We start from the raw sequence: 22,429 nt of genomic DNA on the forward strand, positions 1-22,429 counted from the left end.
CACACACAACCTGATGAGAAATGAATAGATTTCATTAAACTAAACACTTTGTATGTCTCATTTCTTTCTTACATAACTTTTTTTTCATGAGTGGATAATTAAGTATGCAGCAATTAATTGGAAACCAGACAATTAACATGGAAATGGCTTTTATAGTGCTTGAGCCCTGACTTATTACAGCCATCCCTATATAGGCTGGGTCCATTTTGTAACAGTGGCCTAAGATTACACCGAAAGAGCTGAACAGCCATGGACAGGTATGCACTCTGTTCATTATATTAAGAAGCAGGGGTTGACACTGAATGTACCATCTTAAGATCATGCAAATGTCCATGGTGTCATGAGGAATTTATAATCTGTAATTGCAGCACAGAGTTCACGTGGTGTAGAATGGATAAGGAAATAAGAAAATCATCAGTTAAACCATCGCTATAAATAAATCTTCTTCAGCAAAACTTTTATTTTATTTACTCTACATTTAATTCAATCCCTCCTCCCTTGAGGAAAGCCAGACAAAATGTTAGCGGAGGCGCAGCAAGACTGACATGTTTCATAGGGCAGCGGTACTGATCTGGCTACAGTGGTTAGAGCTCTGCCCTCTCCTCAAAGTCTATGAGGCTCCATGTGAAGCAAGATGTCTGCCATGGCCACCTTCACCTCCGCCTTCACACGCAGTCTGATTGGTTCATGAGGAGAGAGGAGCTGGGCACCAGGGCATGCTCAGCTGGAGTCAGCCCTTCAGAGCCAGTATGACGCTGTAGATGTGGCCAGCACTGTGGATGTGGACGGAGGAGAAGCCGGCGGCGGAGAGGAGGCGGGTGTACTCCGAACCCTTACGCTCCCGCCCTTCTGTCTGAACCAGCATGTTGAGGGAGTAGAGCTGAGCAGTTACGGGGCCGCTGTTGTCTTCAGAGAGAAGAGCCTCTACCAACAGCACACCACCGCCTACACACACACACCCACACACCCACACACACATATACACACACACACACACACACACACACACACACACACACACACACACACACACACACACACACACACACACACACCACCATGGCGTCATTAAACATTATATCACCAAGGCAGCTTCCTCAGCAGCAGTAGCCACTTGTTCTGCCCCCTTTGAGTTCCCTGCACAAATTCAATGTGAGACAGCAATGCAAAAAAACCAAAAAACAAAGAGAAAACTCAGAGACATTGTTCAAAGACTGCAGTCTTATTAAGGGAAAAAATGCATCACCAGTGTGCTCTTCCACACAGATAACACTACTGCACGGCATTCGGTATGCAAACACTTTGAATGCATTGGGAAATGACGGATCTGCAAGGGCTGTCAAATAAACATTTTGAGGACTGTGAGGAAGAGCCAGAAAGCAGATTTCTAACTAACCTCTACCAAAACAGTACAGTGATGGTGCAAGGGAGTGAAACTACACTGAAGAAAAGAAGGAGCTTTTCTCCGGCTTAAAAAAATAGAAGACAAGTTTCTCTCAGACGCCACTGTAGAAGACGGGTCTCCCTTGGACGCCACTGTAGAAGACGGGTCTCCCTCGGACGCCACTGTAGAAGACGGGTCTCCCTCGGACGCCACTGTAGAAGACGGGTCTCCCTCAGACTTCACTGTAGAAGATGGGTCTCCCTCAGACTTCACTGTAGAAGACGGGTCTCCCTCAGATGCCACTGCCGCTCACTCAAGCCCTCGCTTCCACTCCACTGTAGCACACATCAGAGACAGCCTCTACCAGCCTCTACCTCGAGCTTGTAGAATTGAGGAAGCACATCCAGACCATTCTCACCATCAGCAAAGACACATTGTATCTCAGGGACCAACTGGAACACATCAAAAACCAGCTAAAGGAGTCACTGCAGCAGCTAAAGAGGAATGTAGAGAACCTGCTCCAATACAAAGACCCAATAAGAAGTCAACCCCAACCAGCATACATCACTTCACCAATTGAACCAACCTTCTATATCACACCAGCTTGACCAATCTGGCTATACCTCCAGAGCAGCAGCTCTCCCCCAGGACCCGACCCATAGCAGCCTGGACACACCCCCAGATCAGTGCTGTTGCTTCAGGACCACACCCCACTGCATCTCTGTACCAGGGCCTGCCACACAGCAGCAGCGCAGCTATTCTGAGAACACCACCGAATTATACTGAGATGAAATCGAACTACTGAGGTGAAAATCTAAATATTGCAGTGAAATCAAACAACTATGGCAGTACATCTATACAAAACTGACATAACAAAAAACAAACACCCCCCCCCCAAAAAAAGAAAAAGAAAAGAAAACTACATCCCTTTGCCCTTATTGTAGAATAGGCATATAACTAAAAAACACACTGAGCCCTGAACACTTATTAAATACTTTTCTGAAGAATATTAACACTAGCTTACCTTACAAAACATCTTTACATTCACGTACAACAGACAGTTCACTGATTTAGTATAGTTTTAGTTTTCCTGGTTTATCTAATTTTAAACAAAAGCACTATAACACGTGGCTTCTCTGTTGATTAGCATGTGGAATGTCCAAGGCCTGAACCCTTCAGCCTTGGGATTAATAGTTCTGAAGAAGGATTTTCAACACAACAACAAAAACTCTGGCACTGTTGTAACGATCACATATGATCAATAATGTGTACATGTGTATCAACCTTTTTCCTTTTTGTTTTTTGTACCGGTGTTGTCGGTTGAGTGCATAGCCCGTGAGGAGAGGGTGCGCACGGGTTCAAGGCTCATCCCCTCCGGGGCAGATGTGAGTAGTTGGGACTGATCACCCAATGGGCAGGATGATCCTGAATGGACTAGCAATGAAACAGGGGTTTTATTTGAACACACGGAAGCAGCAGGTCGTGGGACTTCACTTGGGAAAAGTTCCCATCTTCTCCCTCCACTTTCATACAGTTGAAATACACCTGAAGGGATAGGATTTTTTTCCCCTCTCTTGTCCAGGGGTATTATTGACCGTGGACAAAACTGTAAAGTGGTAGAGAGACTGCCGAGTCTCCATCTGGTTTACCGTGCTCACTCCTTCCCTGTTAGGAGCGCCTTTACTGCTGCCAAAGCGGTTGTGTTGGATGACCTGATGTATGATATTGTGGTGGGTACATTTGTATAATATTACTACTTGTAAGGTGTGTTATTGTATACACATGTTGAGGGGAAGGTTATCCTACATTTCAACGTTAGTTCGTTTGAAAATATTACAGCGCTGGTGTTAGTCGCACCACCCTGTCTTTGTTTGTGTTTGTGAGAGTCCTGATGGGGGTATCCCGTACGGGGATTGAATAACGCCTTTTATAATGGTAGTGACGCACTTTGGGGCCAGCCGTTAAGTTTTTCTTTGAGTTGTATTTTGTAACTGTTTGTGTTTGTTTCCGTTTCGCTCGGTTTTATAATTGTAAGGAGGAATGTTGGAGGAAGATCTCATAAATCTTGAGGAAAGAATGGACACTGTGGAAGTTCTGCTGAAAGATGTAGCTGACTCTTCCCTTGTAAGAGAAGATAGGTTGAAGTCTTCCATGGAGAGATTAGCGGAGGATATCAAGACATACATAGGTGAGAGGTTCAGTCATTTTGACCATGTGATTGTTGACCGCCTACACTGTAGAGATCAGGTGTGGGAGGGGCAGATGAGAGAGAACATCTGACAAAGCATCTGCCGCACATGGAAACCGACCGCATCATCCGCTCCCACAGCGAGAGCGTTCCACAGTGGGATGAGTGCCTTCCCTATGAGTGCTCCTTCCTCTCCTTCTATTCGGATGGATTTCCCTAGGTTTGGACAGACAACCAGCACTAACAGTGTCACAAACTTTAGAGAGCAATGTGAAGAAAAAAAAAAAAATTAACCCTAAGACCCCTGAGTGACCCTGAGCTGTTTGTCACACTGAATTCTCTTCTCCTTGGGCCTGCTCGGAGTTGGTGGTTAGCATCCGGAGCCAAGATAAAGGACTGGGCGATGTTCAAGACTGCATTCTTAGAAGCTTTTCTTCCTGAGGAACCAACGCCTCCGAGACTTCGCTTATGACTATAGGGCTTTGTGCCAGAAGTGGCAACCTGAGATGGCAGTGGAGGAGATGGTCAGGAGGATTTTAAATGCCTGTAATCCTCATCTTGCTAGTGGGTTAAGGGAAGTAGTAACCACTATGGACCAACTAGTGAAGTCGAGCTTCCTGGTAGAGAAAGACGGTGTCCTCTAAAAAGTACTGGAACAGAGTCCAAAATGCAAGCAGTGGTGACTGCCAAGCCTCCAAGAAACCACACAAAAAAAAGGTTGGGATGGGAACAGCAGAGAGGTTGAGATTGCATCTATGCATGCTGAGCCTTCTCTTCTTGTGGTTCCTGTACAGATCAGGGGCTTTGCTTGTGACACCGTGCTGGATACTGGAAGCACCTTCACCCTCATACAAGAGAGTCTATAGAAACGTATAGCCAGGGATGAAGATCTCCAATGCTGTGACCACCAGCCTTTTGTGAGGGTTTATGGGCAGGAGAGCCAAGCCCTCGGGAAGGCTCTATTGTTTCTCAGTCTTCATGACACCTCAAAATAAGATGGAGATATATGTCCTCTATATGTCCTCAGGGACAACAACCTGCATATGCCTCTTCTGCTGGGGCTAGATTTTCTAGTGGTTAGCAAGCTCACCCTCCAACATTATCACAACAAGTAAATAATATCCAACAGTAAAGTACATGAGTTTCATTATAAGAAAACATCTTCACTAAAGGGGGACGGCACCAACTTTTATATGGCTGTTATGAAGGAGCAACCCTCAGCACTCTATCAGAACCACTAGACCGCTGCTGCAGAAGTTGTCTACCGTATGGACAGAGAGTTTAGGTTCTGCTAAGATTGTGCAACATCGAAGCTACACTACTGATGAGGTGCCAGTCAGGTGACGAGTATACTGGATCTCCTCCCAAAAGCAGGAAGTGATCAAGAACCATGTCCAAAAGATGTTGGCAGAGAAAATACTAGACCTACCCTCCTCTTCCTGGGAGGCTCCTGTGGTCTTAGTGCCTAAACCAGATAGGTCCTACCATTTTTGTGTAGATTACCATGGTCTGCATGCCAAAACATGCCTGGATACCTACCCAATGCCATGTCACCTCTTCCAGACCCACCTTACGTTCGTGGGCCATGTGGTATCAGATCAAGGGGTAGAAGCAGACCCAGAAAAGTTAAGAGTGATGTGAATATCCACCACCTATGGATATTAAGAGTCTGCAGAGAATCTGGTAGGCTGGTACCACAAGTTTATCCCTTACCTAGCAGAGATTTCAGCTCCACTAATCCAGCTGAAGAAAAAGAACACATGCTGGGAGTGGACAGAGGAGTGCCAACACGCTTTCATGAAGTTCAGAGAGGCCCTTCAGTCCTCCCCAGTTCTAGCTCAGCCTTGAAGAGATCTCGAACACCATGTACAGAAAGATGCCAGTGATGTTGGGTTGAGTGCGGTTTTTACTAGGTGAACACTGAGGCCCCAAGCCTTTGGCTTCAGGGTTCATTATAGGAAAGGGTGCACCAATGTTGTCCCAGATGCTCTGTCAAGGGTTCCCCCTGATGTCCAGGTTATTATCTGCTCAGATGTGGCAAAGACTTATTGGTGCGACTTGCCAACCTCTCTCCAGGACTCGGGACTACCAGGAGAAGCACGGCATTTACATTTACATTCACGGCATTTAGCAGACACTGTTATCCAGAGCAACTTACAAAAGTGCTTTGTCATTTACTCATAGAATATATCCAAGTACAGTAGATTAGAATTAAACATACAATGAACTAGAATTCTGTAGAATACAGGGATGAATGCTGATACCTAGAAGTGCAAAATATATAAGGTCTATCTTAAACAATGATAAGTGCTATAAACAATAATCTTCAGTGATAGGTTATGAGGGGACTCTTTGGGGAGATGCACCTTTTGCTCATCTCATGGAAATAGCAGAGTGGATTAAATAAGAGATTTGGAGCCTCTCTGTCAGTGCATTCTCTCCTCTAATCCCGCCGTCAACCAAATTATTGTGTTCACTGAAAGGACAGAGACTAACAGTGAGCTGGACAACATCAGGAGATTGTACAGACCAGCCAAAAACAGTACAGAAGAGTTCCAGAAATACCTTTCTGGAGACCACATACACTTACAGTAATGAAGGCAAGTCAAGAACACAAATCAAATATTTACTACCACTGCTCAATTATGTAAGATAAAACTATCAAGGAACACCCCCCCCCCAAAAAAAACAAATAAACAAATAAACAAGTGGTTTGACAGAGAATGTTAAAATCTGGAAAGAATTAAGGAAATTATCAAACCCAAATAATGCAGTTGAATGCCTTCAGTATTGTGTAAAACTGAGACCGTACAAACGTACACTCAGAATCCAAAAAGCACAATACACACAAGTACAACTGGCACCAAGTGAGGAGTCCATAATTACAAATAGTTTTTGTGAACTCTGGAACACTCTTAATAAATCTAAATCACACCAGTTGGCTATTCAAAACAATGACACGTGGCTAACACACAGCGCTCTGTAGTATTGTTTAATTCAAGACGTATAGACTTCCTTATGAAGCACAGTGTCTTGAGCAAAAGTCAGATTGTATTCATACCAAATCACCACGCATCAGATCATATCAACACCTTACACACCCTAACTGATTTACATGTTAGCCAAAATAAAAACAAAATTAAAACAAGTTTCATAGACCTTTGACAGCTTGGCACAATGGTCTGTTCTAAAAATTACTGGAAATCCATGTAGGGGGTAAAGAATATGACATTCATTAATCCATATACACAAACTATAGATGTGGTATAAAGATTGGCAACAAAAGGACCGTGTTCTTTTCTCAGGAGTGCAGAGTGAGGCCAGGCTGCTGCTTAAGCCCAACATTATTCAACATTTCATATCAACGAACTGGCCACGATTTTAGGATGCTGTGCAGCACCTGGTCTCACTCTACACGACTCAGAAATCAAATTTCTGCTCTATGCAGATGACCTCATCCGCTGTCCCACACTGAACAGGGGCTGTAGCAGTACTGCCAGATCTGGGCCCTGGACCTGCTGGAGCAGTGCTATCTGGCCCGAATATGACCATACACTGTAGCAGACTATCTGCTAACAATGATGATATTAAAGACAGAAGCACATTGACAAAGTACAGACTCAGTGAACACAGCCTGGCCAATATAAGAAATGGGTGGCCAGCATGGAACTGTACTTTCTCACTGAAATACTTGATCAAACATGCTGAAGTTATGCCACATAATTCGAGATGATATTCACAAACTTCCCATCCTATTAAGAGAAAAGGAAGAAAGCGGCACTGTATCTGGGTCATATGCATAGTCATATCAGAATATTGTGACCATCTACCTAATAGTGGGAATAGCCACCCTTGGTTTGGATGAGACTAGCGAGACATCGTTGCATGCACTGTATTAGGTGACGCAGGTATCCAGAGGCACCCGTCTCCCTTCTAACTGCAGCAGAGCACTGAGGTCCTATAGATTTTATTGTTGTAGGTCAGCATGGTGAACTTGGCAATCCAAGTGTTCCCAGATGTGCACCACTGGATTGAGATCAGGCTAGTTATTAGGCCAGGGAAGGACACCAAAGTCATGTTTCTGAAACCACACATGCACCACTCTTGCGCCGTGAGGTGGGCTGTTATCCTGTTGCTAGGCACCATTACCATCAGGATAGAACATCAACATGTATGGGTACACATGAGCCGATAGGATTGCCAAATACCTGTTGGCTTCAGAGACTCATGCTGCGGTGTTAGTGGTCCAAGATCATGTCATGAAAACGTCCCCCAGACATGTACGCTGCCACTAACACAGCCTGCATTTGGCCCACAGTTGTCTCTTGGAGGCAGTTCCCATGCTTTTGTGGGCATGTACACCACTGTTCATCCACTTTATCCAGCATGAACCTGGATTTGTCTAAGAAGGCAGCATTTCTCCAATCCTCCAGTGTCCAATTACGGTACTCCCATGCAAACTGGAGGTAACGTTAACAATGAACCTTGGTTAAAGTTGGCGCCTTAACATTGGTGACTTCGCAGACCCAGACACAACACTGTTCACTCAGTGGTGATCCCTGACACTTTACTCGCTGCTCCTGTGTTTGTTCACTGTGGCACATCGATTCCTCTCTGCCACTCACCGAAGTCGTCATTCCAATCTGGCATCAACGGCCCATGGAACACCAATGTCATAACATTGGGAGACACTCAGTTAAGTCCATCTTCGCTACGGCGGCTCTACAACATCCCATAAAAGTAGTGTTTTCCAGGGGTGATCATAATATTCTGATATGATTGTGCATATCTGCCAGACACAACATGAGGGACAGTCAATAGACCGAATATTTCCTCTGCTTTTATCTTCCATTCTTTTCACTTCTTTGCCTTTCTCATCTTGACTTCGTGTTCCTTCTTGCCAAATTCAGGATTTTTTCATTATTATTATTTCCATTTCTATCATTAACACAGAGTTCTTAATTTCCTTAACATTGCAAAGGCTCATTCATGTTGTTTTACTGTAATCCTGCTTTGGGAATACTGTAAATGAATATGGTCATGCCAATAAAGCTTACTGAACAGAGAGAGAGAGAGAGAGAGAGTGAGATATTGATGATACAATTAAACCAACACAATGGGGGGAGAAGAATGAGTGTGTAAATTCATGGCCCAGTGAGGAGAAGCAGCTCATTCAACACAATAGCTGTGTTCCCCATCCACAAAGTCTTTGTTCAGGAGGATCACCATGGGCTTATAACCCCTCTGGTTGCCAGATGATAGTGGATTTGAGATTAAATCTCTATCATGGATCTTAGCTCCTCAGTATGAGTGTATGTCTGTATTTGAGTGAGTGAGTGAGTGTGTATGGGCTCAGGGACAGATGTGTAGTGGATAGTGTGGTACGTAGTGTGTCTGCTCATCCAACACTGAGAGAAATACTGAGAAAAGTTTCAATGCACACCAACATATACTTTTATTTTTGTACATAAGCAGGCAAACACATATTTGGATGTGCCAGAATAACATACACACACACTTGTGCATGTCAGTAGATCAGCTGCATGTTGATGTCTCACAACAAGAATGTGTGTGTGTGTTTATAGAAGTAAGTGTGTGTGGGGGGGGGGGGGTCTCAGTGAGAGAGAGAGCGAGAGTGAGTGTGTGTGATTGAGTGAGTGAGTGAGTTTGTGTACCTGGTTTGCATGACTTGTAAACCTTGTCCAGCAGAAGTATACACCGTTCCTCTTTCCAGTCATGCAGTATCCTCGCCAGGATAAAGAGATCAGCATCTGGAAGAGTGTCTTTAAAGAAGTCTCCTATAGAAACACACATGCGTATGTGCATACATGCACGCACACACAAACACACAAGCATGAGTGCGCATTTATGCATCCTAATCCTCACACCAACGCAGAAAGATCCAATCATCCACTCATAAGCAGTGAGTCCTGGCTCCAAGAGAGTTCATTCTTCTCAGTCTTAATGAGGCAACCAACACAATTGCTCATTATTAATGTGTAATTTACAAAACTAAGAATACCTGCCTGTCCATTATTAATCACTCTTCTTCACCTGAAAGAGTTCAGTTTTTGGCCAGAGGAGGATGCCCCCCCCTTTGTGGTTTCTTCCTCATATTCTAGGGCCTTTTTCCTCACCACTGTCACCCTTGTCTTGCTCACTAGAGGCTCGGACTTGAACATTTGTAAAGCTGCTTTGACATCTGTTGTAAAAAGTGCTATATAAATAAATTTGGTTTGATTTGAAAGGTTAGCTGTTGCCCTTGGGCTCATCCAGATTCTCTGTCTAAAGGGTCGTCCCTTTACAGTGGCTCACTGCTCACAGGGTGTTTGTTCTGCCAATTAAATGCAGGTGAGAATGGCATACACGCATAGATCTAACATAGATGTGTATTCACAGTGCTGAGGTCTCTAGTTTTTCTCCCTGAATGCCACCAAGGGTAAAGCAAGGAATGAGCTGCCATGTGTTTGTTTGTGAGGCTTATTTTGATTTGAAATGATTTTAAAAGATTACAGCATTCTGTACCAAGACTATACCAAATATAGATAATCTTAAGAAGAAAATATTTTCAGATATTTATGGATGTATGCATCACCCCACACTGACACTCATTCATTGATGTTATATATTGCCAAAGGTATTCACTCACCCATCCAAATAATTGAATTCAGGTGTTCCAATCACTTCCATGGCCACAGGTGTATAAAACCAAGCACCTAGGCATGCAGACGGCTTCTACAAACATTTGTGAAAGAATGGATCGCTCTCAGGAGCTCAGTGAATTCTAGCGTGGTACCGTGATATGATGCCACTGTTTGCAACAAGTCCAGTCATGAATTTTCCTCACTACTAAATATTCCACGGTCAACTGTCAGTAGTATTATAACAAAGTGGAAACAATTGGGAGTGACAGCAACTCAGACAGGAAGTGGGAGGCCACGTAAAATGTGCGCAGAGGTCGCCGACTTTCTGCAGTCTATCACTACAGACCTGCAAACTTCATGTGGCCTTCAGATTAGCCGAAGAACAGCGGGTAGAGAGCGTCATGGAATTGGTTTCCATGGTCGAGCAGCTGCATCCAAGCCTTACATCACCAAGCGCAATGCAAAGCATGCGGCCACTGGACTCTAGAGCAGCAGAGACATCTTCTCTGGAGTGACGCATCATGCTTCTTCATCTGTCAATCCGATGGACGAGTCTGGGTTTGGCGGTTGCCAGGAGAACGGTAGTTGTCTGACCGTATTGTGCCAAGCGTTAAGTTTGGTGGGGGGGGGTTGTGAGTTGGGCTTGGCCCCTTAGTTCCAGTGAAAGAAACTGTTAATGCTTCAGCATACCAAGAGATTTTGGACAATTTCATGCTCCCAACTTTGTGGGAATAGCTTGGGAATTGCCCCTTCCTGTTCCAACATGACTACGCACCAGTGTACAAAGTAAGGTCCATAAAGACATGGATGAGCGCGTTTGGTGTGGAAGAACTTGACTGGTCTGCACAGAGTCCTGTCCTCAACCCGATAAAACACCTTTGGGATGAATTAGAGTGGAGACTGCGAGCCAGGCCTTCTCGTCCAACACCAGTGTCTGACCTCACAAATGTGCTTCTGGTCAAACATTCCCATAAACACACTCCTAAACCTTGTGGAAAGCCTTCCCAGAGGATCTGAAGTTGTTATAGATACAAAGGGTGGTCTGACATTATATTAAACCCTATGGATTAAGATTAGGATGTCACTCAAATTCATATGCACATGAAGGCAAACAGACGAATACTTTTGGCAATATAGTGTATACGTTATATACACATTATACACATACTTACATTATATGCATATGATATGAAGTTACACTTGTATAGCACCTTCCTCCGTACCCAGTCAACAAACTGCACAATGCTCTAACATCCAGTTAATATACTGGTGAGAATCTGCAGCCAACTACACACAGCACACACTCTCAACTGAAAACCCGAGCCCACATAGTCATAAAGACTTCTTGTGCATTAACATGTAATTAAGTGTAATTGTTGCCTAAAAATAATGTGAACTGGAACTTGGATGACTTAAAGTCTTTAATAGGTGTGTTTCATATTTTACAAATCAATGGTTCCTCTACATTCTGAAACAAGTAGGAGATATGGATAGGGTGCGGGTGACCCAAGCAAACTTATTATTTTTACTTCTTAATTTCTATGTTAAAATACATTTTTTGTTTACCTTTTATTTGTTATATCACAAGTCTTGAAGCTCATCCCTTCAGTCAATGACATCCAGCTAATCTGAAACCTTGGATGACGCCTGGGAAGAAATCTTAACCTTGCTGTCTTTGTGATGACACTGATCGCAGCATGAGCTCAGTACTGGCAGAAAACAGAAGGCTTGTCTCCTCCCTCAACACCTCCTCCCCCATAGGAGGATGAGTCACTCCCCCACCCCCCACCACACACTCCTACCTTTATGGAGAGAGATCCTCACGTCCTCGTCCGACAGGAAGTGCTTGCGGCATGTTTCCGTGACCTTTGGGAGGTCGAAAATGGTTACTGTGCACTCAGGGTAGACTGAGACACACAGCTTCGCCAGAGCACCACTGCAGCCTGAGAAACACACACACACACACACACACACACACACACACACAGAGCGCTTCGCCAGAGCACCACTGCAGCCTGAGAAACACAAACACACACACAGAGCGCTTCACCAGAGCACCACTGCAGCCTGAGAAAAACACACACACACACAGAGCGCTTCACCAGAGCACCACTGCAACATGAGAAACACACACACACACACACACACACAGAGCGCTTCACCAGAGCACCACTGCAACATGAGAAACACACACAGAGCGCTTCACCAGAGCACCACTGCAACATGAGAAACACACACACACACACACACACACACAGAGCGCTTCACCAGAGCACCACTGCAACATGAGAAACACACACACACACACACAGAGCGCTTCACCAGAGCACCACTGCAACATGAGAAACACACACACACACACACACACAGAGCGCTTCACCAGAGCACCACTGCAGCCTGAGAAAAACACACACACAGAGCGCTTCACCAGAGCACCACTGCAACATGAGAAACACACACACACACACACACACACACACACACACAGAGCGCTTCACCAGAGCACCACTGCAACATGAGAAACACACACACACACACACACACACACACACAGAGCGCTTCACCAGAGCACCACTGCAACATGAGAAACACACACACACACACACAGAGCGCTTCACCAGAGCACCACTGCAACATGAGAAACACACACACACACACACACAGAGCGCTTCACCAGAGCACCACTGCAGCCTGAGAAAAACACACACACAGAGCGCTTCACCAGAGCACCACTGCAACATGAGAAACACACACACACACACACACACACACACACACACAGAGCGCTTCACCAGAGCACCACTGCAACATGAGAAACACACACACACACACACACACACACACAGAGCGCTTCACCAGAGCACCACTGCAACATGAGAAACACACACACACAGAGCGCTTCACCAGAGCACCACTGCAACATGAGAAACACACACACACACACACACACACAGAGTGCTTCACCAGAGCACCACTGCAACATGAGAAACACACACACACACACACAGAGCGCTTCACCAGAGCACCACTGCAACATGAGAAACACACACACACACTGCAATGCCAGAACACCACTTCAGCCTGACCAGTCGTCTCAAAACTTTAGCCCCTTACCGCATTGCATTTAGGCCAGGAACAATTAGTGACGGCATAAATATACAGGGCAGCACCCTGCTACAAAGTCTCTTGTCGAATATGACAGCAGCGATATCTAAGGCGGTGTGGCTGTTTTTGTAGTCCGCCCCAACCTCCACTCTTTGGAGGATGAGCCTTCCTTTCAAGAATTTTCTTTGCTGAACAACAGTGCAGAACACTGCCCTTCATTATTAGTTGCCAGATGAAACTTTTATTGAAATCCTGAGAGTGTAATCTACAAAAATCTCACAGCTCCATAATCTTAAAGTGATACCCAATATAATCACTGTGAGAAATAAATGATGAAAAAGAAGTCCCACCTTGTCAAACAAAAGGGAGCTATAGTGCTATTATGGCGGGGCGGCACACCTCTGCCGAGAATTAGTGACGCTAGAAAAGTCCTGCACTGACAAGAGGACAAGTGGATGTTGTCTCCGTTCAGCGCGTGAGCGCCGCATCTCAGCGCGTGAGCAGCGCATCTCAGTGGCTGTCACGGCGCCGGAGCTTCTTTGGTCTTCCCATTTCTGTAATTAGCGTGACAAAACAATTTGATGGGCCTCTACCCAGAAGGTTTCCCTCTTCTGTTTATGAAATATGTCATTCTTAACTAGCTGCAAAAAAAGTTAATTCTCCGCAGAGGTTTCAAACGGGAGTCTGTGCTGCATTTCCGACCAACCGCGGGACAGCTAGGGGCTCGTGGGCCACACGCTTCTCGCACAATCGAGAGATGCGGCGTCTTATTGTCTCAGTAAAAGAGATTAATATTTGAGCTGTTGTAAGGCACCATCACGTGAATAGTGTCGTTTATAATCTCATGTGACTACCTATACCTGTCACATCCACGATATTTCCCAGTGTGTGCATAAAAGACATGAAGAGAGATGTCGACCGGTCAGCACGAGACGCGTCTCCACGCTTGGGGTTTCAATATGAACGGCCGTACATATTCTACAGCCGAGGTTCTACTATGCTAGGACTGCACCATTGTGTAGTCCGCTAATAATTTAATAAAACAAAATATGACTGACTTCCTTATGGGAATGTAATTTGTCTCCTCATTATATAGTAATCAGAATGCATTCAGTATAAAGCCTCTCTAGTGTTTGGTGTTAACCTTTGTATAGGACTGCAATTCCGTGGATGGGGGGGGGGGCACACAGAAGAGGGGAGCAGATAGAAAGAGGGGTGGAACACTGAAAAACAAAGACAAACAGAGAGAGGGAGAGCAAGAGATAGGTAGAGGACATCCGCAGTGCTTCCTCAACATTAGACATAGGCTGGCACGACCTTCAGGGGTCTGTCTCAGCAGGGTGAGCCGAGCTGCGTGTGTCCGCGTGAATGTGTTTGAGTCATCTCCGGGACTACCTCCACAGCTCCATCTAGTGGACTTTTTTTGTCCCTCACCTTCAACCCCAGCTTTAACTAGCCGACTCACGGTTCAGTACTTGCACAACCGACACGTAAAGCTGTTCTTATAAATCTGTGTCTGGAGCTTTCTGTTCACCGTCAGAGAAAGGGAGCAGTGTAACCTGTCATTATGCATCATGGAGCATTACTCCAGTTATCAACATATATCACCATATACTGGCCACGGTCTCCTCCCCAAGATCAAAACCTCATACCCATGGCTAAGAATTAGTTTCATCTCAGATTTCCTACATGACCAAATTATAATTGGATTGATCATTGCTGACACTATGTAATTACTATGTGGATTAATTGATTTAAAAGTTTTTCTTTGCAGATCCTCCTTGGAGTCAAGACACTTGTGTTACATATTACATATGTATCATGTGTGATTCCTTGTTTATCATAATAGTCCTTACACTAATCTATAGCACCACTTACTGACACAAACCTGCCAAGTTGCACAACTATTTTAGGATTAGGTCTGAATGTGATAGACACAATTAAATATGAATATGTTAAGTAAAAACTGTACTATTAGCGTGGTATCAGAGAGTGGAGGGCACTAGATAGTCAGCCTAAATAGGTGCTTTAATTAGAAGCTGCCATTTACACATGTATGAAACCTGGTGATGAACTTTATCTGAATAATAGAACGCTACATATCACTAGTCTACAATGACATTCATAGATATAAAGCCAAAATAAGCAACAATGATTCTTCTATTTCTTATGCACAGTATATTCAGAGCCAGTTGAACTGCTGTCTGGGAGTTTATCAACCTTCTCATACAGCCAGTACTTAAACAGGAGTAACACAGGAGCACCACCATGTGTTCATATGTTGTTATGCACTATCCTTGCCAGCATTGTCACTCCAGTTCCGTCTCTCTCAAGGGCACAACATAAGGTGAATACCGTGCTGCTCAGGGCTGGCTTTACAGTGTCCGGTTCTACCCCTGCTTTTATGCAGTTAAATAGGGATCGGAGCTGAAAATCTCACACTAACGAGATCGTGTTCTAATCTCCCGGAGTCAAGCCTTGTGCGAGCATGTGCCACTCTGGCCTCCTCTGTGCGGGAGCAGTGCATACTGGGAGGACCTTTGAGCAGTGGGGCTGTGGATGGGGGTGGGGCAGATAGCATTGAGGGTGACCCAGCGTGCCTGTCCTAAAAAGACACTCCCATACATGGGTGATGTCTGCAAGTCAGGACGCACGAATCAATGCTCTTCTTCTTGTGCTCAAATGGAGTAAGAGCCACAAGTGTCAACGCTATATTCTGGGGCAAATTTGTGAATAAGTGTATGAAGGAAAAGCCCATTACTGCCAACAAACTGGATCTCACTGGGACAAACAGCACAAAACTAATTCCACTCTGTAGTAGGCTGTTGGACTGCATGTTTATTGATAGAAAGCTGTGTCAGAGTGCTTAGGACATGCAAAGACGTGTTTAGTACTGTGTGTTAGGATATGTTTAGTACTGTGTGTTTAGCAGTATGTGATACTTGGATCCCATGGTTACTTGCTTCCACTAGAAGTGGTTGATTGTGTTTTGTCATCATGTGAATCCAGGCAATGTAAATACATGGAAAATTCAAATGCTTTTAAGACGACACACAGCCATTTGTTCTAAATCCAAAACTCAGTTTAAAGGATTTTTTGCTATTTGGGTGCCTCTGTGTTCTCTGGAAACACATCAGACTCATTAGGAACCTGCCTACCTCCGAGGTCATAGATGCTCTTAAATGGAGACAGGTCGAACGCAGTAAGCACATCCTTCCCACAGATGTTCCACACAGAGTTCATAAGCTGCATGAACTTCACCATTTCTTCATCAGACCTGCAACACATACCATGTGTGACAGCCAGCACACTTCACTTTTTGTAGAACACAAAACAACATAGTGAATCTCAGTTTACCCCAGGACTGTGAGGGCATGGCCCACATACAACCAGCACAGACAGCGCCATTTCTTCAGCTCGTTTTTCTTCAGAATTCACTAAAGGGGTTTTTGGTCCCCCAGATCATGCCGAGCGTGGCTTTTACATTCAGACAGGAAGGCATCTGTGCAGATGCCTGTCCTGGAGCCCGATCTAGCCCAGGGTGTTCCACCACCTGAGTGGCAAGCCTCTCACATCAGAGAAGACCCCGAGGGCTACCATGTATTAGTCAGCTGTGGCTCATAACCCCGGAGGGAGTGCTGGTCTTTGCAATCACAACAGCAGACAGCTCAGACGAAGCCTCAAGTTATGCCACATCTACCGAATTCTTTTTTCGACATCTGCAGACTTTCACTTTCTTGATTTATAAGAGGCATAAATCTCTTTAATTACATTGTGACTTGTTCATGTTCGAAACACATGCACTCCACTCCAGCTTTACAAAGAATTTGGTTGTTTCTTCAGCTGACCTCTGTCTTCAGACAATCTACATGACTTTACAGGACTGTGAAGTGGTAAAACGTATTATCTCAGCTAATGTATGGTTCAGCTCAGCAGTACATTACTTCACTTGAAAATATATACTCTTAAGTTACTGAGCTGACACCAAGTGATGGTCTTAATACATGGCTGCATGTTCACGTCCCTTCTACAAGGTGCTTCATTGGACCCAGAAGTGATTGACATTCCTCTATGGCAGAATAATCTCACAAAACATAGAGCAAGCAGTGCGCCCCCCCTTGAGTTTTGGGTGAAACTGTCTGAAAGGATGTGGAAAATTTGATTTTTATTGAAAAGTAATTTGGTAATTTTAGGAAGAATTTAAACATGGTATTAGTCCTAATTCTCCTACAGAAATGTTAACAAACCACATTTACCCTTTGCTTAAGATGCCACTTTTCAAAGTCTAACTTTTTCTCCATGTTACCTCATGAAAAATATATTCTAGTCCAACAGGCAGTCAGTCCCAGTTTTAAGCCTCTTATGAACCTCTAGAAAGTGGAATTATTCTTCCTCGCCTTAGGCAACAGACACTGATATTGAAACTGTGTGGATATATTTGAGGGAGAGAGAGAGAGAGAGTGTGTCTATGTATGAGGGGGGGGGGGGGGGGTTGTGTGTGTGTGTGTGTGTGTGTGTGTGTGTGTTTCGCATTGTTCTGAGAACAGCCGGCTCTGTCCAGAGTGACTGGTGTGATAGTACCCTGAGGTCTTTTTCTCATAGTGTCTTTGAGCAGAATATCCAAATGCTGTTTTCAGCTTCTGTGCACCAGAACGTGACCCAGAAATGCTACTCCTGTGTGTGACCTCACAGCTGTTGCAGGGCAGAGCGACGACTGTGCTCTGACCTGACAGATGCATAGAGAGCAGCGAGATGCACCGCGGGAATATTCAGAATGTCTATGCACGCGCACACACACACACACACAAAACGTCGTCTTCAGAGAAGAGAAGCTCACCTGTAGAGAGCTTCAAACAGATCCTTGGAGCTCACTCCAAAAGCCTTCTCATACTGGTTCTTACCCTCCCTGAAAACGGAGAGACACGAGAGCAAATCATGGAGGATAAATATACTTTGAACGTGAAACTTGAGCATCCTCGAGTCAGATCTAGTTCCACAGAAGGCTGATGTTTTCAGAAGTACATAAACATGTATATTCCATGTATATCTTTAAGATATGAGGTGAATTTATACAGTATTTACTCCATATTCCCAAATATCTTATTAGAATATACTGTTGTAAGAAGGCATTCAGTGAGTACTGTTTACTAATTACTGGTTGATCTTGAGAGTTCAGCATACTCAAACTTCATGAAGTACTCCAAGCTTGGGTGGGGCAGTGGTAGCTCAGTGGTTAAAGTACTTGACTGGTAAGATTTCCATTTCAAGCCACACCACTGCTAAGTTGCCACTGTTGGGCCCTTAACCCTCTTTGACACATTTCCCTGTACTTAAAAAAAATCTGAAGTCTGAAATGTACTTAGTAATGAAAGCAAATGGGAAGTTTAGGGTCAGCCAAACATTTAAGCAAACATGCATTTTTATAGAATGCATACATGAATTCTTCAGTCATAGTGGTTGTTATAATTAAGATGTAAATCTATATCAGTTCTGCTGTCAAAGATTGGTTCCAGAGTGATGAACTGGCATGTGATGTGTTACTGCTAGTCTACTGCTCTTCAGGTCAAAGTAATTCTGTGAAGCCCTTTTGATGCAAAGCAATGATGACTGCACGTGTTTCCTTGGCGGTAACCATGGTTAACAGAAGAAAACTTCAAGCACCACCACCCTTTTAAAGCAACCAGCGTGCTCATCTAATCAGCACGACAGTGATATCAGCTTCTTTGTCCTCATTAACACTTTCTCTTGAGCTAACGAGATCACTGAAATGTTAGCAGGCCATTTTGTGGCAGAGCTGAAATGCAGTGGATAGAATGGAGTAATTTTTGTGACTAAGTTCATTTTCAAGGCAAGGAGTGACTTAGCAATTAATTGCAGTTCATCTGATCATTCTTCACAGTCTAGAGTTAATGCAAATTTCCACCATAAAAACTGTAGCAGAAAACTTTGTGAAAACCCAAATTTTTGCTAGTCTCAAGACATTTGGCCATGACTATAGAACATTTGACATTAGTCTTATTCTTGCAGCTCAACTCTCAGTTAAATGTAGAATTGACTCTAGAAAATTATCCTGTTGGCATGTAAAACGTGAAATGGTCTGGCCCCACAGAATGTGAGTGAACTCATTGTACATGATAAGCCACTGGCCCTACTGCAAACTGCAGGGTTTCTCTTGGTTCTTAGAATTATAATTCTTAGAATTAGGCAGATTACAGCTCGGGGTAGAGCCTTCTCCTATAAAGCCAGTCAGTTATAGAACAACCTTTCCGGCTTTTATTTGGGACTTGGACACACTCTGTGTTTAAATCCAGGCTAAAGACTTACATGTTTACTCAAGCTTTTGGGGTAACTGTAGATAAAGGTGCAGAGCCTGGTGCCCTGGTGGTAGAGCTTGCTGATTATCTGAGGTGCCGACGCTGTTGTCCAGCCACTTCATGCATCCACTCGGGTTTGTGATGATAATCTGAATAGAACGCGATGTCTCGGCGAGACAGAGAGCTGTGTGCTGACCACTGTCACATCTACTCAGCATGGACTGTTGATGCATTGTTCATGTTTAGAAGGTCTAACGACAACTGACTGTTGCATTTGCGTGTTGCCGCAGAGATGATGCCAACACTGGATTACACCTGCTGATCGGTGACAAACCATCTAACATGTCACCAAAAATGCCCCAGCGCCACCAATAAATGAACCTATGCTGCCCTATCCATCCAGCCTCGCCATCTTCTCTAATGGATGCAGATACAGTTTGCCACCCTACACCCAATAGAGTAGCTGAGACTCTGACATGTACACTGAAGTGGCCACTTGGACTAAATAAAGAATGAATCGTTTATTAGGAATCGTTTATTAGGAATCGTTTATTAGCTGGTTGGGTTCCCTCTTGTGTTTTGGTCCTCTCAAGGTTTCGTCCTCAGTCCCATCCAGGGAGATTCTCTTTCCCCTTTTGCCGCTGGCTTTCTCATTAAGTACCAAGACCCATATATTTGTAAAGCTGCAAAAACAGCTAAATCAATCAATTTGACTTATATATGCTGCTCACTCACGTCCTCGTTGTGAAGTGTTGTATGTTTATCTTCTGTTTAATTATGTATTGACCTGTTTACGTTTCTAGTCCGCATTACTCCTGTTTGCCCCTGGTCTTACTGCCATGTTTTCAGATACTCTGATTCTGGATTTGCCCTTGTGGATTTGTTTGCCTCTTGGACCTTTTTTTCTGGATTATTTCCTAAACTGTCTGTGAAGTTAATAAACTGTTTGACCCGTGAGCGTCTGGCCTGTCTTGCTGCATGAGATGATGCCATTTATTTAATAAATGTGTTATCGGGATTCAGAACCTGCCTTTAGGCTTCAATTAAAGGTGTACTGGATTGGATTTTTTTTTTAATCTATAATTCCTTTGATCTTCTCTTCAATTTGTAATATCTAAAGATGTTACAATAATAATTATGCTAACAAAATAATTTAATATACGCATATATATGTTTGCAATGTCCTTGAAATTCTCTTTACAGATATTATTTTAAATGGATCAATAACCAATTTCCGGGCCAACACAGCAGTATGAGCTTGGAGGTGTGAGACTCCTCCTATCTGTTCAAACCAATGGCCAACCATCACTCCACACCACGTCAGGCGTCTCCTTCCTGGCTTTGGTTACCTTAGCAGGAACCTGAACCCTGAACCAAACAGCTTGCCTCTGCACTGCAGAATATGTCTTGAGCAGCGGTGCCACCTAGTAGCCAAGAAGCAGATTTTTCAATAATATTTTTTAAATAATATTTTTGTGGTACTGTATAAAAACAATGTTATATTCATTGGCACTAGTAGCATTATTTTCTCACTGTATGTTTGTGCTTGACTCAGTCAAGGAGCTCCACAGTTAAAGAGGGTTTCAAGTGGTTCCTACCTGACTGCATCTTTCAGGTAATGCCAGCAGAGGTAGATGGTGTTGGAGCTGTACTCAATTGAGTGGTACAATGACTGAGGACTTGACTTCGTCAGAAACATGGTGGACATTTCTGTGTTACTGTAGAGGACTGTACATGTATACAATTCAAATGGAGCTTGTTAAACATTCTTCAATAAATAACTAAAAATGTAAACAATAAAAGTAGCTAAACAAAAACAGAAACTACTAGATTATATATTTCCATAAATATGGTGTGTGTGTGTGTGTGTGTGTTGGTTAAAATGCCATTTAACCCATGCCCCATCAGTGCTTCTGCATTTGGTTGGTTGCTGTACCTTGTCCATCTGCACTGGGTTGTGTGGTCAGGAGCTCCAGTCCCACACATGCTGAGAGGAGTCTCTCCATGCCATCCTTGCTGGTGCTGAGGCCCTGTGCTACCGCCATGGCAGATAGTGGGTGCTCTGAGGCATCCAGGTGGTCAAATACCCCCAGCTCACATGCAGTGAAGAGGGTCTGAATACAGAAAAGATTGCTGCTATTTCTGAGAGTTCCTTAGCTATATATATATATATATATATATATATATAGAGAGAGAGAGAGAGAGAGAGAGAGAGAGAGAGAGAGAGCGAGAGTACTGGTGTACAGTGTAATTCATATTAGGCAAAATTATTTTTTTTAATATTAGATGCACTGTAAGACAAACAACTGCCTAAAGGTTTGTCTGCACAAATTTTCACAAATAACTGTACATATTGTACATATGATACAGGTATGGAAGAATTAGAATGAGCCATGACTTCCACATTAATGAATAATCCTGCATGATTTATGAGTATCTTTGACTATTCATGTCTAACTGAAAGAAGCATATAGTGCAATAGACTCAATCATTACCTTTGACACCAAGAAACCCTCCATGTACTGCAGAATTCTTCTGGAATATGCATTCTCTTTAGCACCAGCCATTTTCACCGAGGTGTTTGGTTGTGTGTGTGTGTTCATTCTTCTATAAATGAGAGTGAAGCTTTATGGAGGGCAAACCAGCAGTGAACATAATCAGATTAACAGATTGGACCAGGGCAAACGGCTAAATGAAGAGGTCTGGCCTCAGGTGCACCGCCACAGGGCGGCCTCTTAAAATGACTAAGCATTTTAGTAGGTCACTCAGGATGAGCGCGCTTACTCCACAACCC

At 43.9% G+C, this 22,429-nt stretch overlaps 1 protein-coding gene across 3 annotated transcripts; it reads right to left on the reverse strand.

Annotated features, from left to right (window-relative positions):
• Nucleotides 1-440: 440 nt before the first annotated feature.
• Nucleotides 441-22,240, reverse strand: asmt (acetylserotonin O-methyltransferase). Of its 3 annotated transcripts, none has more exons than XM_081720802.1 (9): nt 22,131-22,240; nt 21,572-21,749; nt 21,234-21,363; nt 20,985-21,059; nt 18,159-18,227; nt 16,480-16,598; nt 12,019-12,159; nt 9,248-9,370; nt 441-945 (listed from the first exon to the last, which is right to left on the reverse strand). In XM_081720802.1, the coding sequence occupies exons 1-9, from the start codon at nt 22,236-22,238 to the stop codon at nt 731-733; spliced, it is 1,158 nt and encodes a 385-aa protein (XP_081576928.1). In that variant the 5' UTR covers nt 22,239-22,240; the 3' UTR covers nt 441-730. The 3 variants fall into 3 exon arrangements, with proteins under 3 accessions (XP_081576928.1, XP_081576929.1, XP_026880876.3); XM_081720803.1 differs by having other exon boundaries at nt 21,572-21,792; nt 22,131-22,225; XM_027025075.3 differs by lacking the exon at nt 20,985-21,059.
• Between the last annotated feature and the right edge of the window lie 189 nt (nt 22,241-22,429).

This window comes from Electrophorus electricus, chromosome 9 (assembly GCF_041902795.1).
Source record: "Electrophorus electricus isolate QZ-2024a chromosome 9, ASM4190279v1, whole genome shotgun sequence".
Classification (NCBI taxonomy): Eukaryota; Metazoa; Chordata; class Actinopteri; order Gymnotiformes; family Gymnotidae; genus Electrophorus; species Electrophorus electricus.